The sequence below is a fragment of the Oryza sativa genome, chromosome 7 (assembly GCF_034140825.1).
Source record: "Oryza sativa Japonica Group chromosome 7, ASM3414082v1".
In the NCBI taxonomy this organism is placed as follows: domain Eukaryota; kingdom Viridiplantae; phylum Streptophyta; class Magnoliopsida; order Poales; family Poaceae; genus Oryza; species Oryza sativa.
The window spans coordinates 22,740,395-22,758,082 of NC_089041.1; the positions used below are offsets into that span (position 1 = coordinate 22,740,395).

At 40.5% G+C, this 17,688-nt stretch overlaps 1 protein-coding gene and 1 long non-coding RNA gene across 2 annotated transcripts; one reads left to right on the forward strand and one right to left on the reverse strand.

Moving 5' to 3' along the window:
* Nucleotides 1-1,971: 1,971 nt before the first annotated feature.
* LOC4343607 (sphingosine kinase 1) lies at nucleotides 1,972-7,592 on the forward strand. Its single transcript, XM_015792435.2, has 10 exons — nucleotides 1,972-2,551; nucleotides 4,246-4,368; nucleotides 4,466-4,566; nucleotides 4,709-4,781; nucleotides 5,029-5,115; nucleotides 5,251-5,328; nucleotides 5,475-5,545; nucleotides 6,019-6,321; nucleotides 6,660-6,782; nucleotides 7,019-7,592. Exons 1-10 carry the CDS (start codon nucleotides 2,167-2,169, stop codon nucleotides 7,214-7,216), a joined length of 1,542 nt encoding a protein of 513 aa, XP_015647921.1. The 5' UTR covers nucleotides 1,972-2,166; the 3' UTR covers nucleotides 7,217-7,592.
* Nucleotides 7,593-10,073: 2,481 nt separating this feature from the next.
* LOC136357515 (uncharacterized) lies at nucleotides 10,074-11,301 on the reverse strand. The gene is made up of 3 exons (XR_010742843.1): nucleotides 11,145-11,301; nucleotides 10,767-11,052; nucleotides 10,074-10,676 (listed from the first exon to the last, which is right to left on the reverse strand). It is a non-coding gene; the product is annotated as an uncharacterized lncRNA (long non-coding RNA).
* Between the last annotated feature and the right edge of the window lie 6,387 nt (nucleotides 11,302-17,688).

The window sequence follows — 17,688 nt, forward strand, 5'->3', positions numbered from 1 at the left end:
CCGCCTTTGTTCCCTTGTGTCACTCCTCTCTCAATTATCGGCACACATTGGTCTCGTCTTACCTCGTGTGGTTGGCAAGCAGTACGTCTGTCCTGTATGATTGCGGATGGACCCCCCACTCCCATTTCAGTGACGGATCTAGAAAATTTAAGCCAGATGAAATTCACTATGACACATTACTAGAATTGTACGAATCTGTTATGCTTGATGTGCTGATGATTCCTCTGTCAATAACAATTCTAGAATTTTTTTTAAAGATCAGATGAAACCACTTAAAAAAAAAATCACCTACCTAGTTCGTTACCAACGACATGGCATTTCCACCTCATGTGTTGTGTGCTGCTGCGCTTAAGCAATTGCTCACGACAACCTATTGTTAGCTTCACTAGTGCATTTACGATGATCATTCTCCTATCCAATTCTAATAAAACCCGCGATGAATATAATTCCTACTTTATGGACCAATCAAATTATATATAAAAAGATTTTGTACTAAGGAAGAGGCTTAGCGTCGATGTCCCATGAAGGAGGTGCTCTGAAGGAGCATTCTTGTTCAGCATGGCTATTTCCTCCGTATTCTCCTTTAGAGACATTAACCTTTCATTAATGTGAGGGTTTCATTATATGAAACCAAAGCTGACATAAAAGCTAAGTTGAGCAATCAGATTTTTTTTAAAGAAAATTAGGGCAAATATTAGAACCTTTAGTGTTATTTATCTTTCTCTACCTTCATATCCTTAAAAAACTAAGTTGAGGAACATAGGTTTTAAATGATTTTCGGAGGTTTGCAATCCTTTGGAATTGTTTCTTATGAGCTTGTTTGGAAGAAAGGAATAGGTTTGTTGGATTCCTTCGGAAAAGTAGCAATTTCTCCATTCATAGGAAATAAAACATCTACTTTGATCCGAAGGAAAATATCCTTTGCTTCATGCTTGCATAAGGGGACGTGATTTAAACTGCCTAAATTGCATCTTCCCGTCTTTTGAATTCCTTAGTTTTCAACTTTACACTATATCATATTCATGTATTTTCATTCTCGGATTTAATAATTGTGGGTCTTTTATTTTGTGTTGTTGCTTATTAGTTTGTGTTTGTTTTATGTTAACTTGGTGTGTTTTTGGTCTCATTACATCGTGAATGCTTTTGATGATTTGATATAACAATTGGTTGTAGCTTGTTGAGAAAAACAAGAAATATATATTCCATTCTTAAAAAAAATGTGTTTTTTGTTATCATGTTTTCATTTCTTTTTTCAAACATGACCTAAAAACTGTTTTTTTTTCTTGGCCCTACTCTAATTTGGTGGTGCGCTGGTGCCCTTCACATTTTTTTCAAGCTGAGAAATCAATTTTCAAACACAAGCACTGTTGAAGGTGTCCACATGAAGAATTGCCACGGCCCACGTGCATAGAACCACTGCACCTAGTAGTAGTACTAGAAGGTAAAGTACCACTCCATACTTCTAGAAGCGAAGTTCCAATTCCAAGAGGAAAAGAAAAAAAGCTTACTCCTTCTAGAAGCCTATGATAAGATGGACGGCATCACGGCAACGTCAATATATCCATCCATCCCCACACAAATCCCCCAAAATACAAGGACCTCCAAAAAAAAAACAAAAAAGGCCTCCAACAATACAGAAATCTACTACCTCATTTTTTTAAATAGATAACACCGTTAACGATTTATCACATATTTGATCATTTATCTTATTTAAAAAATTTACATAATCATAACTTATTTTGCTGTGTGTTATTTTATCACTTAAAAAGTACTTAAACCATGATTTATATTTTATATATTGATACAAAACTTTTAAATAAGACGGAATAGTCAGACAAGTGTTCAAAAGTCGACATCGTTATCGTTTACTGTACGGTACACCAGGGGTATACCGTATACGGTACACTATATACTCCAGTGTTTACATACGTCACACACGTATAAATACACCCCCCCCCCCCCCCCCAACACGGATATACTACCCCACTAGCTGGAAGGCGCCATTTTTATAGTAGTAGCCCACACACACACACCTCATCACTTCACCACGTCGCCTTCGTCTTCCTCCTCCCCAACACAAACAAACACAAAAAAACCTTCGCCGACTCTCGCTCAACTCACCTCACCACCGGAGGCAGCTTAGCTTCCTTCCTTCCTCCTCCATCCATGGCGGAGGAGCAGTCCAAGGCCCAGGCGGGGGCGAAGGCCCTGTCGGAGCCGGTGCGGGTCGGGGGGTCCGCGGCGGAGGCCACGCTCTCCGGCGGGGAGCTGGCGTGGCGCCCCACGGGAGGCGGCGGGGGAGGAGGGGAGGCGGGGAGGCTGGAGCTGGAGTCCGAGGTGCTCGGGGTCCGGGTGGACGGGAGGGCGCTCAGGGTCGCGACCTTCGCGAGGGGCGACGACGCGGCGGCGGCGGCGGCGCGGCCGGCGACGTGCGGGGGCGGGGAGAGGAGGAGGGAGAGGGAGAGGGAGAGGGAGGTGGTGGTGGAGATGGAGAGCGAGGAGGCCGCCGCGGCGTGGGGGGACGCCATGAGAGATCGCCTCGCCTCGCTTGGTAAATTCACTGATTAATCACTAGTAGTAGTAGTAACTCGGTAATCATCTGCTCTTGATTTGTTCTTAGTAACAGAAATGTCTACTGTTCGATGATCTTTAAGCTTGTTTAGGTTATTGTTTGATTCATGGTGTGATTTGGTCACGAAGTGTCGCCTTTTTTATTGGGATTGATCTTTGATCAATTGGGCGGTGGTTGCGTTGACTCAGTCGGAGACTCGGAGTAACGTAGTGGGGAAAGAACCCCCAAATATCGATTATTCACTTTGTTTAGTTGATCACCTTCATAAACAAAAACTTAATGTAATGAGTTTTTACAATCGACGGGAGGGATGTACAGTACTGCATCTCTCTGGATATTTCTTGGTGTCCGTGCTGTTGTAACGTGGCCTGTCAGCTCTGTTGCACAAATTTGTCCAAATCGTCAATTGTACAGTACTACTTTATATGTACGGATAGCGTACAATACTTCCAATAGGGAGTTCTTTTTACCCCATTGTTTCTTCAAGTTTCACTGACCATAGATCAACTTTTACTAGATAGTTTAAATTGTGTATGAGTTTTTGTTTTTTTTAAATATATTTTGAATCAAATGGACCAGCTCCTGGTGGCATAACAAAGATTGTGGTGTTTGAACTTGAAATTTCAGCCAGGTCCAAGAATCATACCATCTGATATCCTGATGAGCTCTTTTCATCTGCTGCTGATTAATGTAGGAGAAGATATTTTTTGTAATGATCATTTGGATACTTCATTGATTTTCATGTGTTGGTCAAATGTCCTTCTCAGTGTCGCTATTGCTATTAAATGTCACCCTTGTGTATTTCATTAGACTTCAATAAAAAAATGAAGGTGGTTTTTATGTTTTCACTTTTCCACTCATTAGTTTATTATAGGATTGTTATAGGACTTCAAGCATTTTGCTTCTACTGCTCTCACGCACACAATGTAATTCTATCCTATCTCTAAGCATTGTTCTTCTGCACTCACACCAACCGTGTCTTATGCATACTTGAAGCAGAGACAATGACCCTCTCTTTGGAATTGGGTTTTTTGCTGGCAAAGTTGGATTGAATTCTTCGCTTGCCACGGTTGGCAGGCTGTTATTTCCTGGCAACATTCATATGTCCCAAAATCCAGAATAACAGTCTGTTGGTAATTTGTAATGCAAATAATACCAAGGAAGAAGGAATAGAATTTGCCCCCCTTTTTTTAGATAATAGGAATCCCGCATGGTTGGAGTGATTATATACACCTGTTGGAATTTGTGAAGGAGTGAAATGTAGCCCTTTTTGTCAGCACTAGGTAGTCCATCCAGGTCTTCAGGAGGTGTTCTGTTGCATCAAAGAAGATGTTGAACTTAGACAGAAGGTCCTAACTCTCCTAAAAGTTAGTTTCTTTGGTTTGTCATGTTTGCTCCAGTTGTTGATTTCCTTCTGGTAGTAAATTCTTTTTTCCCTGAACCTATCCTGGACATCCTCCATAAATTTCCAGAGCCCCTCTATTAGTGTTTTTTTAGGAAAAAAAGGAAAAAGAACGTGTCATCTCTAATTTGTTCTTCTTCATGCATATGGAGACAACTATTTAGGGTATTGACACTGCAACTAAAGCTGGACTTCTAATTATTCTTGACATGCTGGACTTCTAATTATTCTTGACATCTATCTTATTCTACCGTGATATGCTGTTGAATAGGTCGGCCAAAGAGATTGTTCATCATAGTTAACCCTTATGGTGGAAAGAGAGGTGGGCGGAAGATTTTCCAGACTGAGGTCCTACCTCTCATTGAAGCTGCTGGCATCCTTTACACCATGCAAGGTTGTGATATCTGTTCAAAATCTTCCTATTTTGGTAATCTAAGTGTGACACCCAGTTTCTCTGTATACAAAGTTTCTGAATTATGAATTGTGTTCAGAAACCAAGCATCGGCTTCACGCTCAAGAAATTGCTCATTCACTGGATCTTAGGAAATATGATGGAATTGTTTGCGTCAGTGGAGATGGTGTACTTGTAGAGGTTAGCAAAAAAAGATGATTCGTACAAAAACCTGATGCGAATTATAGGCAGTAGTCTTCTTTATCCTCAGATATTTTTAGAGAAGGGTGAATTTCCTTTATTCTTCTTACTTGCATTTAATTATTTTATTTTGGGTTTTTAGGTGGTTAATGGTCTGCTGCAAAGAGAGGACTGGAACACAGCAATAAAAATACCATTAGGCATCATCCCGGCAGGTGTTTGAATATGTGATCACAATTCACAATGCTATTCTTTATTGTAGTGATGCAAAGTTACACCTAGGAGATCTGTAATATGCCTTAGGTTTGTTCTTTCTGATCACTGCAGAACATCATAAAGTTGTGTTACACTAGAGAGTAGCTTGTGATTTCTTATTTATTTTGTTCAGCCTTGTGTAGCTTCTTTACAGCTCAATACTATAAGTTCTCTGGGTAGAGTTTTCACCCATTACAAATACCATAGGTACCGGAAATGGAATGGTGCAATCACTTGTGCATTTTGCTGGTGAATCCTTCTCCGTTTATAACGCTGTGCTTGCAATTATCAGAGGCAAGTCTCTACCCCCCCCCCCCAAATCCCCACGGTTAACGTAAATAGTCATCTGTGTTTCCATATTGTAAATCCTCTCAAAATATTTCCATTTTCTGTGTTAATAAAGTACTGATGGCAGCTTCTGTTGCACAGGTCACAAGCGTCCCCTTGATGTTACCTCTGTTGTGCAGGGAAAGACAAGGTTTTTTAGTGTCTTGATGCTTACTTGGGGTATGCCGTGTATTAGCTTGATGCTAAGCTTTTTTCTCTCTTAAACTACACGTCTATACCCCCATAACACTGACTGTCACTCTCAGAGCTTGTTCTCCCACTATCTATTTCTGGGGCACTAAGAGAAAACGATTTATGAACTGCAGGTCTGGTAGCTGATATCGATATTGAGTCAGAGAAGTACAGGTGGATGGGCAGTGCTCGTCTTGACTTCTATGTATGCATTCTACCATAACTCTATCAAACACTCAATTATATCCATATGCTTTCTCTCCTCTCTCTTTCCTCTCCTTTATTTATGTGGTCCTCATGGTCAGTCATGTGCACAATGCTGTAATGTGCTTCCAAAATTAGATGATCATAATGGTTAGGCTTGCATCAGTGTGCTGATGATATAATAACAATCAACAGATACATTTGTTTATGACGTTCCCATCGTGGAGCATGTTCTTTAAATGGAATGCATGTTTATGCATGCATTATTTTGCTTTGAAAAATGTTGTGTACTTTTGAACACAAAAATATGCCTTGATGTCTAAAAAAATGTCATCGTGAGCTTTAGTACTTCATCGAGCATATTTAGAGGCTGTCTAAAGTATAATGCAAAGATTGTTGTAGTGTCCTTGTATTCGCTTATTCAGCCCCTTCTGGATACTTAGCAATTCATTCTATGCTCTGACTTTATTTCAGTCCCTTCTCCGTGTGGTGAGCTTGCGGCGGTACAATGGGCGTGTTCTTTTTGTTCCAGCCCCAGGATACGAAGGACTTGGTGATCTTGTAGAGCAAATTAGCAGTTGCAAATCAAATGGGGCTAGCACTGGTGTACAAGAGGACAGATCAAATGATTTTAATGACGAAACATGTGCTTACGCAGGCCCTTCAATTGATGAAACTGATCATGAGTGGAGATCACTGGATGGCCCATTTGTTTCGGTTTGGGTCAGTGGTGTTCCTTTTGCTAGTGAAAATGTCATGACAGCACCAGAAGCAAAGGTTAATCTCACTCTGTTTTGGTTCTTCATAATCTTTTAGTCCGGAAAGGCCAAAATATTGTTAAAAGATAAGCTGGAAACTTAGGAATTCAAGTGATTTTAGCAATAGAAAGCTGGCTATTGGGTTAGTAGCAATGAATATTCAGACGCTTAAATAAATACTGTATTTAAAAGTGTCTACATCCTATTAAGCCCTAAAGCTGTCTCTTTAGTTTTTTTTAATACAAGTGTCAAAAGGTCGCCAATCATTCAGTGGTGTTGTCAATCATTTTCTGCTATTTCTACAAGGCTCTTGATTGTCCACAGTCCATACCCTGACTATTCTTCATTACATTGCAGTTTGGAGATGGCTACTTGGATGTAGCCATAATCAAGGACTGCCCTAGGTCGGCTCTTGCTGGGCTGATGTTTCAGATGAAGGATGGCAGCTATGTCAAATCCCCCTATGTGGAGTACTTCAAGGTACTGTGTTTACTTACCCCTCTGTTTCCTGACCACTCCATCTCTGTTCCTCAGTGTAAAAGAAAATGCCATGCTATCCACCGAGACATTTTTTTTAGATAATGGAAATGGTTTATATCTTCGGCCTCTGCAGTTTCACACAGCAAAATCCACCGAGATAATGCCATTCAATCGTTTGATTCCGTGCCACTTTCTCCTTTTTTTTCTTTCTCAACCCAATGTAAAATCTCTGACAGGTGAAGGCTCTCAGGATTGAGCCGGGAATGCGGGTGGGCAGCACCACCAAGGGCGGCATCATCGACTCCGATGGCGAGGTGATCGCGAGAGGGGATGGATCACACACTGGCGACGAGATAGAGCACCTGATGGCCTATGGCCCTCCCATCCAACTGACGGTGGATCAGGGCTTGGCCACCATTTTCTCCCCTAGATGATGATGATCCTTGATCCTGCCCTGAATTCTTCGCTTCTTTCACAGCATATGCTACATACTTACATTACACCTGTAATTACTCACACACCACAAATACAAGGAGAGCCACCCAAAAGCGCAATGTCCGGCGAGATCTTCCTCTCTCTCTTTTTGGCACTGATCAGTGATAGCTGCTTTACTCAAAAGTGTGACAGAGATTTGTATACCACAAGATTCCTGATCAATGCTGCTACTATGCTTACAAGCCTACAGCTGCTACTATACTTATCAATACAACTGAAACTGCAGTTTGCAAAGACAAGTAGAGGCCAACCTGCGAACCACCAATATCCTACTACAGGTGTGTTTACGGGCTGGGCTGTTCTGCTTGCATCTCATTTCAGAGGCTCCAACCTTCCTACGTGAAATGCGAATGGTCTTGTTCAACTGTGATTTTTGCAGCAGCTGCGCGTCATTGCATACAGCATGTGGATACTATTCCCTCCATTTCATATTATAAGTCGTTTGATTTTTTTACACACTTTATTAAGTTTGATCAAGTTTATAGAAAAATTTAGCAACATCCAAAATATCGAATTGCATTAAATCTGACATTAAATATATTTTATATTATGTTTATTTTGTGTTGAAAATACTACTATATGATAAACTTGATCAAACTTAAAAAAATTTAACTAAGAAAAACAAATCAAACGACTTATAATATAAAATGAAGGGAGTAACAAAACAGCTTTAGCAGTAGTAAAAAATGACAACCCAACATTGGTCAATTTTTTTTTCAGCTAGCTGCAGATCATCTGCCTCGTGATGCCGATTGGCACCACGCAGAGGGGCATGTGGTCATAAAGAGGAAGAGTGAAAAATTAAAAAGAGAAGAAAAACGGGTCCTGGTGTTTTGACGCCCGCTAGCTTGCTGCTGCTGATGCGGTGGCGCCGGCCGGCGTGCACGCGGCATTATTGTACCCCGAGATGGGGAGAATCTTTTGGGAGGGAAGGGGAGTCGCCGGCCGCAAGCAACCGGTCGATGCGTTGCATGCGTTGCGTGGTACCGATCGAAAAAAAAAGGGTGGTTATCTTGCAGCCATCGATTGCGATTTGGGGATGTTGGTGTGAGTGAGAGTGAGTGACGGATGCAGTACAACAACTGTTCATTGCGACCCTAGAATTTGGTGAGGGATAGATATATATATAGAAAGTTTCAAACACCCTTTTATCTTAGTTTTCGTTATCACCTTTTACAAACTATTAAACGTTACGTTTGGTACGAAAACTTTTCTACGTAGAGGTTGTTTTAAAATATCAAATTGAGTATGTTCATTTGATAAGTTTGTAATAACTATAAGTTAATTAATTATATACCAATGACTCTCATTTTACGTGCGCTAATTTAATATTTATCTTCATCAGACTCAAACAATGTCATATTTCACGTGGTAGGAAACTATCCCCTCCGTCTCATAAAAAACCAACATAATACTAGATGTGACACATACTAGTACTAGTACTATGAATCTGGATATACCTATGTCCAGATTCATTGTCCTAGAATATATCCATTCAGTACTAGATTCGTTTTTTTCGGGGACGGAAGAAGTAGGAATTATCGATCCAATGAAATCGTACAAGTCTCTATATAGTACTTCGTGCTCACCAGTTTTAAGGCTCGTAGGAATTGAAGATGGTTTTATCCGACCTATAAAATCGTTTATTGAACTGATTTTATTTTTTTTGGAGATGTGAAATTCGTCGAGCTTCGACTGAATAGTGTTGAGATTTAAACATTCTCGAATCCCATAATATTATCTTTAGAACACCGGATTCCTCTTTCCAACACACACAATAACCATTTGTAAATTGAACCGATCTATGCGAAAACCTTATACTAAGATTTTGAAGAAATTCATGGTTTACAATCATAAAAAGGCAGGGCTCAAATAAAGTACTCCTACTACTTCTACACAGGAAGTTTGGAATCGTCTGGTAGTAATAAAAACAGAGCATATGCGCACCAAACATCACCGAATTTTTTTTATTTATAATTTTTTTTATTAAAAGTTTTACAAAAATAATTTTCCATTTTGAAAATTAACGGAAATAGTCGCCTACCGCCCTCTGGGAGGGCGATTTTTAAAAATCGCCCTCCCAGAGGGCGGCGAAAATGACGTGGCAGACGGCCGTTCGCTCTCGGGCGACGGCCGTCAACGAAATTTGCAGGCGGCCCCCTTGCCGCCCTCCGCGAGGGCGATTTTCTACTGTGCGGGGGGCCGCCTGCAAATGGGCGGCGAGGGGGGCAGGGAATTTTGCAGGCGGCCCCCTTGCCGCCCTCCGCTAGGGCGATTTTGCACTGTGCGGGGGGCCGCCTGCAAATGGGCGGCGAGGGGGCATGGAATTTTGCAGGCGGCCCCCTTGCCGCCCTCCGCTAGGGCGATTTTGCACTGTGCTCTATATTTTTTTTATATAAATATCAATAGTTATCAAATCTTTTTATATTGAAAACTATACAAGATTAAAATCTCCAAGACTGGTAAAATACAATTTTATTATTTTTTAGGGCATATTTGGAATGTTACCGTACAAATATTTTGTTAATGCCAAAATATAAGCAAGTTTTGGCACTACCAAATATTTGGTAAGGTAAAATTGCATTTGATCATATTTGGTTTGCTGCCAAAATGTAAAATTGTAGTGAAGAATGTTGTACATAATCTCAATTGTAGATTACGTATTACCAATTAATAGGCTTCCATTTTCATGTGTGCTGTTGTGGACTGTGCGCGCTACTGGATATGGCACTACCGTGAAGCGCCGAAAGTGTGTTGTTGTGAGCATAAGTTGTTCGAGCACAATACGAATGAAAAGAACTACGTAGACGAGACAAACACAAGTAGTACTGCAGTAGTAATAGCAAAAGTAGTACTGCTTTACAAGTTTGTAAGCCAAAAGAAACGGTCACATAAGGACTGAAGAGGTAGAACACTACTGACGAGGCCTCTTACCCCTGTCCCTCCTACCCTGCGCCCTAATGTGCCCCTGGGAGTACGTGAGTCGGTCCGGGGGTACGGCACGGCCAACCCGTCCTGCCTGTACAGGTGTGACCTCTGGCTGCTCCTGAGTGTGCGCCTCTGGAGCTCCTCCAAGCTGAGAGGAGCCTAGTACGTCCTGGTGGTCTGCACCGTGCAAGTCGTCGTCGTAGAACTGGCTAGTAGGACCAGTCCTACCGGCGTGAGACGAAGAGGCCCCAGTACCGAAGATCCCGGCTGCAAATCCTGCTGGACAAGGACCATCAGTTTCGTACAGGTATTTAACAGTATTAATAAAAAGTAAAGTACCGTGTGGGTGAGGGATCGACGCTCCGTGAGAGGAAGAGCTGGCGAACGCGCCCGAAGAGGTGGCGAACGCCCCTGCGGAGCTCGCGGAAGCGCCGGTCGTGCCTGCGAACGCGCTCGAAGGCATACGAGGTCCTGCGATGAGGAAACGTGCAGTTAAATCATGGTGACACATTCGTGCAAAAGCTGAAACAAAAATGAACTAATATCTGGGCTGAACTGTACCGTGCGAAACCGGTGCTGTAGGTCGCACTGCTCCGAAGCTAGGGGCGCTCGAAGACAAACGAGGTCCTGCTCCGACGGTAGGACCGCGAGGCCGTGGGTGTACCGGACCAGCTGGAGGTACGACGTCCACGGCGCTGCGACAGGAGAAGACGCGCATGACCGCACGCATCTTCTCCTGCATCCGGTCGAAGGTCGACCTCTGCTCAACGTCAGTCAAGTGCAAACCTCTGCTCAACCTCACCTGGACTGCGGTGATATCGGCACTGATATCCCGTGCCGCATCAGCCTATGCAAGATGGAAATAAAAAATTCAGTAGTTGTCCTATATTATGCAAGATAAATGACATAATTGTTGGAAGTAATACAAATTGGACGTACCGCCACGAAGTAGTCTCGGTCACGGTGCGTGGGATACGCGTCCGTGACAGCGGCAACGTGCGGCTCTGGGGCGTCTGGAGTGAAGGTCACACGCGCACGAGTGCGAGGAAGGTACCAGCGAAGGTAGTCACGGTAGTTCTCCTCCGTGTGTGGGAAGAGCTCGTTGATCACCTCCTCTAAAAGTAGGTTACATTCTCCAGATCAAACTAAACTACATCTTACAATTAACACTACTGTCTATGTCTCAATTCATACTATTATATTCTATGCTCTGGATCTACACATATGTGCTGTGTGCTACAGATCTGCTAAAATATATGGAACTAAAACTAAAACGCAACATATGTACTCAAACGTAATATATTAGTACAAATGCAAAAGATGTATGGGAGCATACCTGTGATGAAGTGAGCGAACCAGCAGGGCTTCGCCGCTCCCCTTCTGCTGCCCTCCCCTCTCTCTCTCTTTCGTTTTTTTGGATTTTTAGTGAATATAATGAAATTTGACAGGGGAGGGGCTGGGCTTTATAGGGGGGAGGCAAAAATCGCCCTCCCCCAGGGCGGCAAGGGGGCCGCCTGCAAAATTCCATGCCCCCTCGCCGCCCATTTGCAGGCGGCCCCCCGCACAGTACAAAATCGCCCTCGCGGAGGGCGGCAAGGGGGCCGCCTGCAAAATTCCATGCCCCCCCTCGCCGCCCATTTGCAGGCGGCCCCCCGCACAGTAGAAAATCGCCCTCGCGGAGGGCGGCAAGGGGGCCGCCTGCAAATTTCGTTGACGGCCGTCGCCCGAGAGCGAACGGCCGTCTGCCACGTCATTTTCGCCGCCCTCTGGGAGGGCGATTTTTAAAAATCGCCCTCCCAGAGGGCGGTAGGCGACTATTTCCGTCAATTTTCAAAATGGAAAATTATTTTTGTAAAACTTTTAATAAAAAAAATTATAAATAAAAAAAATTCAAACATCACCTGCTCAGCTCGTACGAAACCGATTAAAGAGCAGTTTTCCGTGTACACACAAAAGCGTGCCTGGATCAAGCGAGACCCCACCACACACACACACACACACTACGCTAGCTAGGTTGCTGTACGAGAGAGAGAGATAGAGAAGTGATCACGATTCACATGGCACATGCAGATGCATGCATGCCAAGCTCGTTTTTAAAGGGCGTGCCATGCATGCATGCACGATGCATGAGGACTTGTGGAGTCGTCTGTCTAGCTAGCTGCATGCATGCATCCATCCATGCCAGCGTCCTCTCTCGTCTGAATGCAAGATTCACAATCCATGTACTCCCTCGGTCTTAAAAAAAAACGATCCTAACTATGTAGCTAGACATATGTTATATTCAAATACATACCTAGGAGTTGCTCTTTTTGAGACAAAGAGAGTACTTACTGCATCTCAAAATATAGCGACAAATTTAAATTGGATAAATCTTATTATGATAAATCTGAATATATATCCATCCAGATTTATTATGATAGGATATGTTTTATCCCGTCTTAGATCTATATTTTAAAACGGGGTAGTACCTTTTGCTCAACTTAAGTCCATTTTTCATTTATTTCACACGGTTCCACAAAACTGAAAAGATTATAATACCTCAATTTATTAAATTCTAATACAATTATTTATTTCCCATGCATTATCTATCCTTAATATATATTCTTTATTTTTACAAACTACGATACAATAATTACTAACAAATAGTATAATCTAAAAATGATTGTATTCGAGAGAGAAACCGCCGGGGGTGAGGGAGAGTAGATACACCACTCACACCAGTGGCTAGCTGCATCTGCATGGGACCCCTGCATGCGTACGTCGTCCTGCCTGCGACGACGGTACTGCGGGCGATCGATCGATCGATCGGCGATCCCGTGCAAGCATGCACGCGCCGGTATATATTTAATGTATAATGTCATTGACTTTTCATTTAACGTTTGACCATTCGTCTTATTTAAAAAATTTATATAATTATTATTAATTTTATTATGACTTGATTCATCATCAAATATTCTTTAAGTACGAATGGAACTCGATTTGAGGGGGTGAAAACGTTGAGCGTTGTTGGACAACATGAATGAAATCGATCATATTAATGCAGTAGTAATATTAGACGACGCATATTTAATTATGTCTCTTCGCTTCGAAGGACGTTATTACTCCCTTCATTCTACGGTCACGCGCATATGATACATCTACACTACAAATAGTAGAAATTGTGTTGGGTTTGTTGCTGTTGTGGCTGCACACCCGTAGCAATCTCTCCTGATCAATCTCAACATACTCCCTCCGTACTCGTAAAGAAAATCGTTTAGGACAGCGACACGGTCTCCAAAACACAACTTTGACTTTTTTTCTATAAAAATATTTATTGAAAAGTGATATATGTATACTTTTATGAAAGTATTTTTCAAGACAAATATATTCATATAATTTTTATATTTTCAAACTCAACAACTTGAGAGTTATTCATGATTTATATTTCTAAAGTTTGACTTAACATTGTCCTAAACGACTTTTTTTTATGAGTATGGAGGGAGTAGGTTATTTTAAGTCTTTTCTAATTAAGTCCAACTCCTTTAAGTTTGATTGAATTTATGAAAAAATTATAACAGCGTCTAAAACACATAATTAGTTTCATCAAACCCATTACATAATTTCAATTAAGTGGGTCATATTTTGATTTTTCTTTTGCTTTAAAAATTTATGATCTTCTAAAAACTAAACACACAGACGGTTTATTATTTGAATAAGTGATTTGCTTTCGATTATGCTCTTGTATTAATTTTCATCGAACATATTTTCTCCCATAAAGTACTTAAAGTTTTCAACAAACAAATGTACACCTATAAAGAAATAAACTCAAATGTACTACACACCTATAAAGAAATAAACTATTTCCTGGCTTCTCACAAAGAGAAAACGGAAGAATTAATAGCGAAACAGTAAGGGGTTATTTGGATGGAGCTAACTTCGCCACATATTTATTTTATCGTAAGTGCTGTAGACAGTACGTTGTGTCTCATATTGACGAAATTTAACTTAAAAAATTAAAAATATGAAATGTGAGCCAAACATACTCCGTGACACTTAAAAAATTATGGCATACCTAATCTTTTGTGCTTACCAATCTTCGACCAACTAACCAGACAACCCCTAAACTTCAGCAGTTCAAGCAGGCAGTACAAAAACAAATGGACGGCAAAGCCGCAAATGCTCATCAGTGACGGCAAATCGGCAACACGGATAAGCTGCCACTGAAAATCCGCGCGCTGTAACGCACACGCATGCATTCATTTGTTTTTCCCCCCTCCTCGCCACGCTGCGGGCCATGCACGCACGAATTATTTGGCGCGCACACCCGGCCGTCTCCTTATTAATCCATCATCACTCCCATTTTGTATTTGCACTAATAATTCAGTTTATTTTAGTTTCGTGATTCCTTTTGGCGTGGCTGATGGGGACAATTAATTAAAAAAACGAAACTGGCTAAGAAAGGGCTAATATAAAAATAAACAACTCCGTAGACGTACATCGATCAGCTGAGGTGAGCATGATCGATCGCGGTTACACGAGCTCCACTAAATTATTGTTGATTAACTTGCGTTTTCATCGAGCTTAATTATATAATCCGTAATTCCGTATGATTTACATGACTTTTTATTTATCTGTATACAGTTGATTGTAACATCGTAACCGGTTCGATTAATTTACGTTAACTTGTACTCGTACATATGTGCTCGCTAGTGTGATTTTTTTTAGAGTTAATTTCACTTTGCACCATGTTTTATTTCCAAAGTAAAACTTTGGACCACTCTTTATCTAATCTTTTCACTTTAGTCTAGGTAATTTTATTTTTATTGCACAATGAATCACCCCAAACCACATCTCTTTAGCATTTCAATGACTTTTACTCCCTCTGTCCCATAAAAATTACATTTCTAGCTAATTTAGGACAAAATGGTAGGATTAGAAAATGACCACAATGACCTTATTTAATGAACCCATTGCATGCACATATTCCATATATACAAATGATTAAAAGGAAGTTTGAGAGAATTAACCCATATAATTAGCATACTTAAATTACAAGCTGAGAGAACTTAAGGAAACTTATAATGAATCAATTTGCTGGCCCCACATGGATAGAAATACAATTTTTATGGGACAAAGCCTTAGAGCTAGAAATGCAATTTTTTTGGGACGGAGGTAGTAGCAAATTGTTAACTAACGACATACCGACAAACTTTCATATCTATATATTCATGCTATACCTTCATCGAATGAGACGTTAAAGCGGATAGAGATAGGCCAGCAAAAAAGAAAACGAATAGAGTTAGGGTGATCTATTATGCAACAAAAGTAAAAGTAAAGTTACCTAGTTCAAAGAGAAAACGTTGGATATAGGATGATACAAAGTGAAACTTTAATAATAAAACATAAACAAAAAGTACATTTCACTCATTTTTTATACTACTTGGGTTAATTATGGGAACAGTTAGTACAGAACTTACGTTTAGTAAACAAATTTGTACCATTAAAGTATAGGGGCACCTAATTACTTACGTGTGCTTTACTATTACTCCCTCCTCCGTCCTATAATGGAAGAGATTTTGACATTTTGCTTATCATATTTGACCATTCGTCTTATTAAAAAATAGAATTATTATTTATTTTATTTGTACTTACTTTATTATTGAAAGTAATTTAAGCACAATTTTTCGTTTTTTATATTTGCACAATTTTTTTAACAAGACGAGTGATCAAATAGTACAAGCAAAAATGTTAAAATCACTTATATTATGGGACGGAGGGGTACTAGTTAGCCACGATCATTGATACAGGCATGAAGAAAAATACTATTATACTACTACAACAACTACTAATTAATAAATTAATTAATTCAGAACAAGGCATGCAATAAAAACATGCATGCATGTGCATGCATGCACCAACTAACCTATACTATGGGATTATATTGGAGTAGTACGTCGTAGCAAAAGAGCAAATGGCGTCCAGCCAGCGTCTGTGTCATTGGACGGGCCCTTTGCGTGCATTTGTAAAATTGCACGTATGTGAGCCCACTGGATATATGATTACGAAATAGAGATGTGTAGTTGCTATCTATAAATAAGTACGTAGGACATTAGGACTATATATAGGTAATAATATTGTTGAGCCAGAGGCTACCGTCTCTACGAGGCATCATGAACTCATCCCACACACATATGACACGTGTGATTAATTAAGTATTAGTATTATTTTAAATAATAGTTAATATGATTTTTTAAAACAACTTTTCTATAGAAAAATTTAGAAAAAACATAACGTTTAATAGTTTTAAAACGTGTATGCGAAAAATGATGGAGAGATAATTAAGTTGACGGCCGAACAGTCTAAAATTAGGGGCAATTCGAAATTCGATTCATGTACAAGACATACAAATTAAAGAGACCACGCAAGAGGAAAATAAAAAAAAAGACCATATTGCCATTTAATATCATGCATCTCTACTCTCTTTTTAGAGCCATTGATTCGCAAGGAAAACAATCTAACCATATCTTCATCGAAATAAACCATGTATGAACATAAGCAGCTCATAAAAGAACGGAAGGGCAACCCAACATTGCTACGTGCATGAACCAACGAGGCTAAGGCACAAGACGGTATAGCCTATTATATATAGATCTATGCTAGGCCTATGATGGTGAAAAATTGTCCAAGCCTGTAGGTCGTCTTTTAGCCCAAACCCTCGGACCATGACCCAAATAAGTTGTCCATATCACTACAACAAAAAAAAACTCATACAGAGGAACTTTCGTAGAGATGTTTTGTAAATTGTTTCTAAGATGAGTAGTTTTATAGTGTAAATACACTTTATAGAGGCACTTTAAAAATGAAAAAAGCACGAATTACACTCCCGAACTATCGCGGTCGTCCGAATTACCCCCCTAACCATAAAACCGGACATTCTTCACCCCCAACTATATAAACCGGACGAATAACCCCCCTTGACCCAATCCGCTGTGGTTTTGGTCTACGTGGCGTACGCGTGGCAGTCCAGTCATTATTCTATTTATAAAAAATATATATAGGACCCACATGTCCTCCTCTCTCTCTCACTCTTCCCCTCTCTCTCACGGGTCAGCGAAGGCGGCGGCGGGGGATGAGGAGGACAACGAGGATGTTGACCGGGTAATTCGTACTTTTTCCTTTAAAAATTGCCTAGAAAACTTTTACTCTAGAGATATTTTCAACTCAGTTTATTAGATTTTATCTTGTTGAGACATTCTTTCGGCATTGTAAAATGAGTCTGATATGTAAAGACATTTTCTTGAGATATTTTAAACTATGTAGAGACACTTTTTAGAATGATAATGTGTACTAAAGGACTAAATATAAGTAACTAAAGGCACAAACATACAGGTATGTCTATAAAAAAATGCCTCTACCATCTTATAGACAGTTTACAAAATGTATCTTCGTTTGTAGAGACAATTCACCATAAGACACTTTTTAGACATTTTTTAAAATGCCTCTA

Bases quoted from the DNA above. Each gene is read 5' to 3' on its own strand.
- LOC4343607 (XM_015792435.2), top strand. From the start codon at position 2,167: ATGGCGGAGGAGCAGTCCAAGGCCCAGGCGGGGGCGAAGGCCCTGTCG. The intron at 2,552-4,245 runs GTAAATTCACTG...GCTGTTGAATAG, and splicing joins AGATCGCCTCGCCTCGCTTG to GTCGGCCAAAGAGATTGTTC. The intron at 4,369-4,465 runs GTTGTGATATCT...AATTGTGTTCAG, and splicing joins CATCCTTTACACCATGCAAG to AAACCAAGCATCGGCTTCAC.